The sequence below is a fragment of the Protopterus annectens genome, chromosome 16.part0 (assembly GCF_019279795.1).
Source record: "Protopterus annectens isolate FY-2018-M chromosome 16.part0, PAN1.0, whole genome shotgun sequence".
NCBI classification, from domain to species: domain Eukaryota; kingdom Metazoa; phylum Chordata; order Ceratodontiformes; family Protopteridae; genus Protopterus; species Protopterus annectens.
In genome coordinates this window covers 309,932,187-309,943,536 of record NC_056750.1, presented here as the reverse complement: position 1 = coordinate 309,943,536, position 11,350 = coordinate 309,932,187, and the positions used below count along the sequence as shown (strand labels likewise).

General features: G+C 41.9%; 1 protein-coding gene across 2 annotated transcripts in view; it reads right to left on the bottom strand.

The window, feature by feature from the left end:
• Positions 1-231: 231 nt before the first annotated feature.
• Positions 232-11,350, bottom strand: part of PSMD5 (proteasome 26S subunit, non-ATPase 5) — a 294,323-nt gene continuing 283,204 nt past the window's right edge. For both annotated transcript variants that reach the window (XM_044057836.1, XM_044057838.1), the window contains one exon: positions 232-1,282. In XM_044057836.1, the coding sequence (XP_043913771.1) occupies positions 1,025-1,282 (258 nt within the window). In that variant the 3' untranslated portion in view covers positions 232-1,024. The remainder of the gene's footprint in view (positions 1,283-11,350) is intronic.

Genomic DNA, 11,350 nt, shown 5'->3' with positions numbered 1-11,350 from the left:
CTAAGTCATGTAGCAGCAAACAGGTACAACAGTAGTCAATGGACAGACAGAAGAATGAAGGGGAGTCAATGGGCAAATTTAAGTACGAAAATCTTTTGAAGCATTTATCAGTAAAAGATGGGCTACTTAGTGTGCAAAAAATAAATAAATAAATAAAGCAGGACCAGCTAAGGAAATACCTTGAACTCTGATGACATCTAGTGGACAAAGATGACACTGCAAACATGCAAGCAATTTTCAGCAGGACCTTTACTGCAATTCTGCAACATGAACACGTGGTGACTTTTTTTTTTTTTTTTTTTTTTAATATTAACAATGTTGCTAAATATATGCACAAAAATTCATGTAATAAGCAAATCAAACATCTGATGCTGTCTTCCTGTTATATGCCATGGCAACTTTCTGTAGCTGCTTCAGACACATTATCCGATTATGCATAAATGATTAAGCTACTGTCTGAATATTTTTTATTTGACTTCTTCATGAAATAAACACCTAGTCAGCAGTTAACAGCACCTAACTCCCAATTCTAGCTTTCTACAAAATGCTAAGACACTAATAAATTTTGCCACATTTTACTTAGAGAATTATAAAACTGTGCAGCAACTAACAACTTTTAGACTATACTTAAAAAACTTCTGATAAAACGGTCTGTTGCAATGAGTACTATGTAGTAATAGTAATGGCAAAACGGCAGGCAATTTAACTGATACACACAATATTAGAAAAAAAAATTGTGAAACTTAAAAGAAGTTAGAATCTTGAGAAACAACCTTGTATGCAGACCTTGAGGTAATTTTCTCCTTGTGATCCCACAATTTCCTGCAACTATCACAGGTAAGACATGTAATAATAATTTACAGCAAGATATTATTTTGTAAACTTCCAAATTCTTGCAGCAAAGACTTCATTATGTTCAGGATTTAGTATCCTTCTTTCACTTTCTGACAACACGCAGGGAATTATAAGGTATGAAATGTCTGGAGGAGGGGGTAAGCAGGAGAGTTGTCAAGGCCTATAAAGATCATTCTGCTCCTTCCAAAGCAACAGATGCTGTAGCTCTTACATAGTATGGTCCCTCACGTAAGTAAGCTCGAAGTCTCAAGTAGTGCTGATTACCGAAGATGTCTGCTATTGTGTTTGAGTTAACAAGTGCTTTCACTAGTTCATATTTAGCATCTTTTGATTCTTTATCATGATCTACTGATCGATCCAAAATATATTCCACAAATCCAGGACTGTTGATCATAAATTTCTGTCCCCATGGTTGATCAGCAATGGCCTAAAAAAAAAAATATATGTATTGACATTTGACTGACTCCCTTCTTCCTTACTAAAGTATTTTATAGAGTTCCTGTAAAATTAAGATCAGCATTTTAAGACATCCGTTTACGTTTCAAGTTTAAACAATACACTAAATTTCAATGCATCTTAAAAGGAAAAATCCAAAGAGAATCTTGAGACACTGCAAACTGTAGCATATATTATGACTTTCTATGGTTGTAGCAAGTTTAATGGTCTCTTTAGTCAATACATATTAAAACATAATGAGCTCCATGGTCTAAAAGTCCACTGCCTTCTCTTTTTCTCCTGTACCTACCTCCAACATAAAAAAACTCTTAACTAAACTTAAACCCACCAAATTAGCAGCAGACAACCTCCCAAGTGAATACCTACAAATCGCAGCTGATGCTCTGGCCTACCCAGTATCCATCTTGATTACCCGATCTCTGTCAGAAAGTTACATTCCCACATTGTGGAAAGTCTCGCATATAATTCCCCTCCACAAAGGCGGACCCTCTGCAGAACTAACCAATTACAGCCCAATAGCTATTCTCTCTCCACTCTCCAAAATACTAGAGAGATGCATAGACTCTCAGGTCTCAGACTACCTCCTTACTAACAACCTCCTTTCTAGTACTCAGCATGGTTTCCGACCAAACCATAGCACCACCACTGCCTTACTCTCCTTTACTAACACTATCCTTCAGCATAAAAACAATGGCCATCTCTCCTCTGCTACTTTCCTAGACCTATCTAAAGCATTTGACATGGTCCCACACAAACAACTTATCTCTGTCCTCAATAACCTATCCTTCTCACAATCAGTCACCAACTGGTTTCAGAGTTACCTGTCTGACTGCCAACAATCCGGTGTATGGCAGAATGACATATCTCCCCAACTACCTGTCTCCATAGGGGTTCCCCAAGGATCCATCCTTGGACCCCTACATTTCTCTGTTTACACCAATAATCTAGCCTCTGCCACCAAACATGGCACACTCATCCAATACGCAGATGACTCAACCATCATCTGCTCAGCCCAGTCCCTACCCAAACTGCAAAAAGTCACACAGGAAGCCTTTTTCCTCTGTTGAAACATGGTTATCTGATGCCCAATTAATACTCAACCCAAACAAAACTAAACTACTCATCTTCCAACCCACCAAACATACTCAAAACAACTCTCACTTTAACATCACAGCAAAAGACAACACCACTATATACCCAACTGAACACACCAAATTGCTAGGAGTGGAAATAGACAATAAACTAAAATTTGACATTCACATATCCATGACCATAAAAAAAGTCCACAAAAAAACTAGGAGCATTATACAGAAATAAACAATTTCTCACCAAAGCAGCAAAGATTTCAATAGCAAATTCCCACCTTATCTCCACCCTACTTTATGCCTCTCCAGTATATACCAACCTAAGGCAATGTGATCTAAACAAGCTAGAGACCTGCTACAACAAAATCGCCAAAGGGGCATCCTACTGTAGTCACCGCTGTCTCTCACTTGCTGAACGGGGTTGGCTTGAACTCCCTCACCTCCTCTAGTGGTATCAACTCTCACTCGCCCACAAACTAATAAACCATCCACTAAATGTCCCATCCCTCCAGAATCTACTCCAACCCTATCGCACCACCAGACCACCAAGATCCAGCAACAAAAATCACTTGCAGATCACTAAAGCCAATAACTCTGCTGGTGAAGCACTATTCTCTTGCGCCATAGCCAAATTATGGAACTCACTTCCACCCACAATTACCTCCGTACCATCATGCACCAACTTCAAAACTTTATTAAAAGCGCACCTAAAAACATGCTGGCAATGCCCTTGCAACTCCCACTCTAATATCATCCACCCCATCCAACTACTACCTTTCTTTCACCTCCACTAACTACCTTGATGATAGCAAGCTCAGATGCTCATAAGCCTAGTACTTATTATACAGCAGGAACTTCTCATTGTTACATTTGTTAATGCCTGTTATGTACTTCACAGATAAAGATTCTAGTTGTCTACTGATGTACTATGTTCTTCATCTGTAAATATGTTGTAAGTAATTTCTATGTTAAATTGTTAATCGCTATGTAATCCAATGTAACTACTGTCTGTTTATTTTACTGTGGAGCTTTTCTCCCCGGGCCTCCACTGAAAATGGACCCACGTCCAGTCGGACACTCCCGGTCAACAAATTTAAATAAATAAAAAATAAATAAATAAATAAAAAGCTTTCCAAACTAACCTAAATGCAAATTCGGAGAATTTTCAAAGATGCAACAGCTGTTTGTAAAACCACTGGTTCTAAAAACAAACCTTAAATTGAACCAATGAAAGCTACAAAGTTATTCTCTATTTCATTTTCAAATTAACAGACCCCCCCCCCCCCCGACGGGGTTAATTTCATAGGCAGAAGGCTGACCTGTGCAGCAAGTATACGGCAATTCAATATCAAAAGTCACGTTATTGTCATTTAGAGCTACACAACTGCATATTAAATGTGATTCCGTGCAATCAGGTCATCATGGGACAGACAAAAAAAGACACCACATACACAGAAAGACATAATTTAAAACAACATATAATAATTCTACCTCCATCTTATCAATCAACTCTACACTTAAGTATATAGGTTCATAGGTAGGTACTAGGCTATTATTTTTCTGTGCCCCTGTCGAGTAGAGCCACAGAGGTGATCCCTGGGGTGAATTTCCTATTTCCCATCCAATCACCAAGATTTTTCTTGAAGAGTGCTAATGAGGAGCTTTGTTTGATATAGATAGGTAGTTTGTTCCAGAGTATGGGAAGTCTCTGGGAGAGGAATCTATCCCTCTAACATGTTCTGTTTATTGTGGTGACAAGGTTTGTTCCAGAGTATGGGAAGTCTCTGGGAGAGGAATCTATCCCTCCAACATGTTCTGTTTATTGTGGTGACAAGGTTTATGTCCCTAGAGTGTGTAGCTTGGAGGGATTGGGATTTCTTTAAGTGGAGCATGTCCAACAGCTCTGGGTTTGACATAGCTTTCTATGTTAGGCAGAGATCACCTCTAAGTAGGCAATATGCAACAGAATAAAGCTGGAGTTTTTTGAGACGGTCTGCTTAGGGCTCCTGTTTGAGGCCGGTAACCTGCTTTGTGAGGTATTTCTGCAGCCTTTCTAGTTGTTGTAGATGTCTTGTGAGGTACATACCAAAAGGAGCGCTGTACTCTATAATGACTCTGAGTGATGAGTAGAGGGGAACAATGACCTCTCTTTTCCTGGATGAGAAACCTTTTGTGATGAGGTGTGCCATGTTGAAGGATTTCCTGACTACTGTGGCGATGTGATTATCGAAGGACAGACTACTGTCCACCTGTGTCCTAATGTCTCATCACACTTTTGGCGTTAAGCAGACTACCACCTATGTGGTAGCTCATGGGTACAGAGTTTTTACCAAAGGAGATGACAATGCAGTTTTTGGCATTGAACTTGAGGCCATAGCTTTGACACCAGCCATCTGTCTCAGTGAGGCCCTTTTGTAGGATGTCCACATCGTTATGGCTCCTATTTTGCAGTTATCTGCGAACTTCGTTATCCAAAGACCTTCTGTGTTAGTCTGTACTTCAGAAAAGCACATGCCAAACAGGAGAGGACCCAAGACTGAACCCTGTGGTACTCCACTTGTCACCGGCCTGAAGTTGGATTTGGAGTCTGCTACTTTCACAGTGTGGGCTCTATCAGTGAGCCAGTTGGCAACCCATCTTGTGACATAGGGATTTAAACCTAGTTTAATGAGTTTATCTATAATTCCCGAGTGGAAGATGGTGTCAAAAGCCTTGGTGAGATCTAGATAGGCTGTGTGAACCACCTTACCCTCGTCTACGGCTTTGGTCACTGCTTAAAGAAGTCTATCAGGTTTAGGAGACACAATCTGCCTTTTACAAACCCGAACTGGGTGGTGTCCAGAGTTTGGAGATTACCAATGTCTGTTTATAAGTTCCATGATGATACGTTCCATGGCCGTGGAGTGGGATAACCATCGCTGTGAACCATTCAGTGGGCACAAAGCCTGAGGTGAGGCTATGACTGGACATGGTGCTTAGGTGGGGTGCCAGTTCATTCTGTAGTTCAAGTAGAACTCAGACTGGGATGTTGTTAGGTCCCATGGATTCTGTGTTCTTGGTTTTGAAGAGTGTGGTTTTTACCTGTCCAGGCGTTAACTACAGGAACTTTGCATTCTTCCAGTATAGAGATGAGCCCTTTAGGGGGTGAGATGGGGGAAAATTTAGCACTGAACCTCTCTGCCAGGATGTTGGCAATATCAGATGGTTCTGTATATTTAGTGCCATTGTGCTGTAACTCAAAGCAGATCTGAGTGTTGCCACTGAGATTCTTGACATAGCTATAGAATGCTTTGGGGCTGTCTTTAGAATCAGTGACGATTTTGTTTTCGTAACTAGCTTTGGAGGATTTTATGAGGGATCTCAGCTTCTTACTGAGGCTGACCAGGGGAATTCCTCCAATCATGGGATTTTACTCTTTTTTTTTTTTTTTTTTTTTTTTTTTTTTGCAATAGTTTCTTTCTTCTGTTGTAGAGTTTTGTTTATGGCAGGGGACCACCAGATTGGCTTTCTTTTTTGGGGGGATAGCACCTTGGTTCTGTTAGGGATAGCACGATCCATGCACTCGTTTAAGTGCTTATAAAGTGCATTTGTGTAGGATTCAGCAGTCGTACCTCTATTGTCCATCTGCATAGGCATAGAGAAGTTTGCCACTTCTGTCTTAATCGTGAAGTTGGCAGTGGAGACATTTTTTTATGGTGGTTTCCCTAATGGGGGGTGGGGGCGGGATGTGGATGTCTAGGCTGATTAGCTTGTGGTCTGATCTGACCAACGAGAAAGTGACCTCTGGTGTGGAACACTGGTCGCCCATGTTGGTAATGACCAGGTCTAGAATATTGCTGCCACTGGTGGGGGTGTGGATAAGTTGATCCAAGGAGTTGGAATTTATGAATTCCACAAAACTTTGAGCAAAAGAGTTGGTACATGAGTAGTTTTCCCAGTTAATGGTGGGGTAGTTGAAATCGCCCATTATTAGGGTGTTGGGTTGTACCCTAATATTTTCCAGTGCGTCAAGAAATGAGGAGTGGGAATCCTGGGGCATGGTGGGGGATCTGTAGCAAGTTACAATTTGGATTGCAGACTTGCCCAGAGTTAGTTGCACTTTGATAATCTCGGATGCATTATGCTGAGTAACTAGCCTGGAGGTGTGGATATCCTTAATGAATATGGACACGCCTCTGCCTTTAGTGTTTCAGTCCAGGTTAGGTGGCCGATAGGTGTGGTATGAATTATAACCTGGTAACGCAGGGGTGCTCTCTGGAGCCTTAAACCAGGTCTCTGCCACTGCACAGATGTCAATGTTCTCCATTTTAAGGAGTGCCTTGAGTGAATGCATTTTGAGGTTTAGACTTCTAGCATGGAGTAGCATTACCCTCAGATTTTGCTTGCTTGTACCTGTTATGGTCAGCTACATATATTCCTAGAAACACACACTTGTTAAGATATTAACACCTTGAACCTGCACACCTCCCTCCCACTTAATTACAGAGGAATCAAAAAACTTGATGTAGAAAGGCACTATCTTTTGACATCTTTTCTGCCCTTGCTTAACAGGAATCCCCAGTAGTGTGGTCGCATGCAAGTACTACCTGGTATTGTTTGTTTGTGATTCTTATTGCTCTTTTTCTGAAGTTTCACACATGGTATGTTTTTTTTCTTCCATGCATATTTTTGGTTGGTAACAGCTCTATCTGGTCACTTGTTTTCTGGACTTGTATTTCAAAAATGTTTTTGTTTGCTTTACTCTATTTGCACTGCATATGAGTGTTTTTGATATGCCATTACAGAATTATATTCATAGCATATTGTGGCTTTAAATAACTGGTAAAATGCTGCTTTATTCACTAATGTGAATGTCAGCTGGTATGTGTAATTTTTGATCAGTAACCTGTTTGGCAATTAAAGTAGAACTTACTGTAACCTCCGAGGGATACAAGTGACTCTGTGTTTCTACATAACATCACGGTTATTTCTGACTTTTAGTTGGAGAATTCTAAACTGTGTGTAGCATCTCAGTAGTTACTTGTGATTCTGTATCATACCACTGTTATTCCTGACTTTTAGTGGAGAATGCTACACTGTGTGTAGCATCTTAGTAGTTACTGTTTTCTCTTCATAAACTTTATAACAATTCATAAAAGTGCAGTGTATGTTGCTCATAGAATTGTGCTGTTTCTTACAAGGTATGCTGCTCCTCCCCCGCATCCTCTATCTTAGTTATTTGGTAATCAGAGAGATTTAAAACTTCAGACTTAATATTTACCTTCTTTTTTCCCTCATGCCGTGGTGGTGCAGCAGTAGCGTAGTCGGCTCACAGCAAGAGGTTCTCCTGTTTGATTCTTGGCTGGAGTACCTTCTGTGTGGAGTCTGCATGTCCTCCCCGCGTTCGAAAGACATGCGTGAATGGGCATGCCTTCGTTGAAGGCTGGGCGTTGGGCTGGCACCTCGGCACCATAAAAATCAACTGCAAATCATTAGCAGACCGGAGTTCTGCTGTGGCGACCCCTAACCGGGAAAAGCCGAAAGAAAAACAACAACATTTCCAGTCCTCCCAGCAAAAGTTTTATTCTGTGTCTTGGCCAACCACCAATAAACCAAAGGCTGTCTTGGTTACCCTGCACTGTGAGAACCTGCGTCGGTGGAACACTAAAGTGCTTTCAGCTACACTAGTGTATGTTAGAGATGTCTTCAAGTTTAGAGAACAGATTAAATACATTTTGCTACAGCCTTTTACCGTAAACATGCACACTACTGGTCCCCCCCCCCCCCGCCCATTTTTTCCTCTTCCTATTGTACTCCTAGGTCAATTACTTAAAACTACTTTCTTTCAATTGGAAAAGGTTTACCTATGTACCTGCAGCCCATACTTCAATTGTTTTTTTTTTTTTTCTATAGAAGTGATGGTCCTTTTCACCACACTATACTAGATTAGTAGCACAGAATTTGTAGTTATTAGGAAGGTACTGCACTACACTGACCTGAAATTAACTGAGCTTTGTTTCCCAGATTGTTTTCTTAGCAGCTGGCTAGTCCAGTTTTTCTGGCTCACAACCTTGTATTACTTTGTCTATCTCCTTCCCCCACATTGAACCTGCACACCTCCCTCACACTCCTGCTTAATTACAGAGGAATCAAAAAAACTGATATAGAAAGGCACCATATTTTGACTTTGCTTTTCTGCCCTTACTTCATAGGAATCCCCAGTAGTGCACTCGCTTACACCATATTACATTCTTTTTTACTTAGTACTCTATTGAGACATAATTTACTGCATGTCCCTTTCTAAAACCTCTGGCATAATTACATTATTTCCTACTTCTCAGTGAACTGCAGCTCCCCACTGGTGCATAAATAATAAAAACAAACAGAAAGGTAACACTCAAACCAAAACGCTAAGCTGCCCTATTTCTGTATTTGCTAACCTTCTCACTGATTGGTGACTGCTGCTCCTCCGGGAAGGTGCAACTCTCGTTCTGTTCGCCCTTCGGACTCAATCAGCCCCTACCCTGACCCCAAATCTCACCCACCCCCACTACCTGTACTTTTATATATCCCATGACTCCTCCCTACGCATCACCTCTCCAATCACAATACACCTAAGCCAAACTCCACCCACTCTGTAGATGTACATCACCCCAAACATCCACCCCTCCTACAATGCTCTACATAACATCTCTCCCTATAACCCCATTTGTCCTACTAATCTCCCACTTCTCTTACAATTTTTCCCAACCCTTGTCATAACTCACACACACTCCACTACATCTTACCATCAATCTCACTTCCCATCCTACTCATCCATCTCACGTGAACTCTTTACCTCTAACTCGATCTATTTTTTCAAACTAAAATTGCTCCCAACCCAACCCCCCTGTACTCCCCTCTTTAAATATGATACCAGAAAATCACTACTCTCACACAACCCAAATTACCCTTGCCCAACACACTGCCTCACTCTTCTACTCCACCACATCTCTCTCTCACTAGCCGGCAACATCTACCCAAACCCAGGACCCATCTTTAACATCAATCTCACCAAACCCTCCACTCAGCCCACAGGCTCAAAGTCCATTCGCCTCACAACACAATGCACAAAGCCTACAAAACAAAATCCCTAATCTCCATGCCTGGCTCTCCCATAACCACCCTGACATTACCAACATTTCTGAAACCTGGCTGAAAAAGTACAGTTGTGTACACTTACCATAAATGTAGATGTTCGAGTGTATTTACTGTTCCAGTCATCACATTTGGGTTATCCCTGCCAGGGTAGCCCTCGGCCAGCCTGAATACCAAAGACATAGTATTTCTGCGTCAGTTGCTGTCACTTGAAGACAGAAGTCAGGTAGTCAGTGGTATAAAGGAAGGCAGCCGACAACATTACATCAGTTTTTCTAGCCCTAACCGATCAGGAGCCCCCAAGATAGGAGGCCAGGCTCTGGTGGCAGAAGCCCAGTGGAAAATAAATACCAATATGTCCCTTGTAAGGAAAGGAGAACAACAAGGAAGAAAGGGAACAAAAAGAAAAAAAGGGGGCCGGAGGGAGAGAAATCAAGACTGCAACAGTGAATACACTCATATCTACATGTATGGTAAGTGTACACAACTGTACTATGTTCTTCGTGTTTCACTGTTGCAGTCATCACATTTGGGTAGATTCCCAAAGCTAAGGAAATGGGTGGAGGCAGTCAATGAAGCTAGGGGTTAGCTAGCATGCCCTGCAAGACTTCAGAGGCAAACCTGCCCTGGATTTGGAAAAGAGAGGCAGGTGGTAATGTTTGGTAGAGGTGTGAACAGATGTCCAGGTGGCAGCCTCCAGGATGTCCATGATGGGGTCTCCTCTAAGGAAAGCTGCAAAAGTGGATGCTGCTCTGGTGGAGTGTGTCCTGACCCCCTTGGGGGGGGGGGGGGGCTTGCCATGCTGTTTGTAGCAGAAATGGATGCAGTGTGCTATCCATTTGGAAATGGTTTGCTTGGAGATGGCCTTGCCCTCTGCCCCTGAAGCAAAGCTAATAAGCATTTTATTTTATTTTTTATTTATTTATTTTACATTTGTTGACCGGGATAGTCCGACTGGATGCATGTCCAGTTTCAGCGGAGGCCCGGGGAGAAAAGCTCCAAGGGTAAGCAGATACAGCATTACATAATACCAGCATTACATATTACAAACAGACTATTTACAGAGATGACATAAGTAAACAAGTTAAACAAGAACTCACAGGATTAAATTAAATTACACAGTAAACTGGTTAACAGATTTTTACACATTCGAGTTAGCCACATTTTCTGAAGGGTTTAGTCCTGTCCAGAAAGTATCTGAGCTGTCTGTGCACATCTAGAGTGTGTAGAATCCTTCCCCCCTTGTTTTTAGGGTTAGGAAAGAAGGTGGGAAAATGGATGGATTGGTTGAGAGCCACAATGGACACCATCTTGAGCATGAAGAATGGATTAGTTCTGAGGGATACCCTGTCTGCATGGAGGATGATGAAGGGTTCCACAGCCATGAGTGCTTGCAGCTCAGAGACTCTTCTGGCTGAAGTGATGGCCAGGAGGAAGGCCGTCTTCCAGGAGAGAAATTTTAGCTCTGCAGAAGAAGCTGATTCGGAAGGGGGAAGGGTGAGCTTTTCCAAAACAAAGTTAAGGTCCCAAGCTGGTGTTGGTGCCCTTCTGGGGGGCCTCAAGTTGCTAGCCCCTCTGAGGAGCTGTTTAATCAGAGGGTGTGAAAAAAGAGGCTGCTCCGTGGGAAAATGAGGAGAAATAGCAGAGCCATGAATTTTTATATAGGAGAAATAGAGACCACTGTGTAGTAGGTCAGCTAAGTAATCAAGGATGAGAGGGATGGAGGACTGTGACATATTGGCCTCCTTAGCCTGGATCCAGGTGCAGAACCTTTTCTATTTATCTGCATAAGACTGTCTGGTGCTGGGGCATCTGGCCTCTTGGATAACATCCAGAAC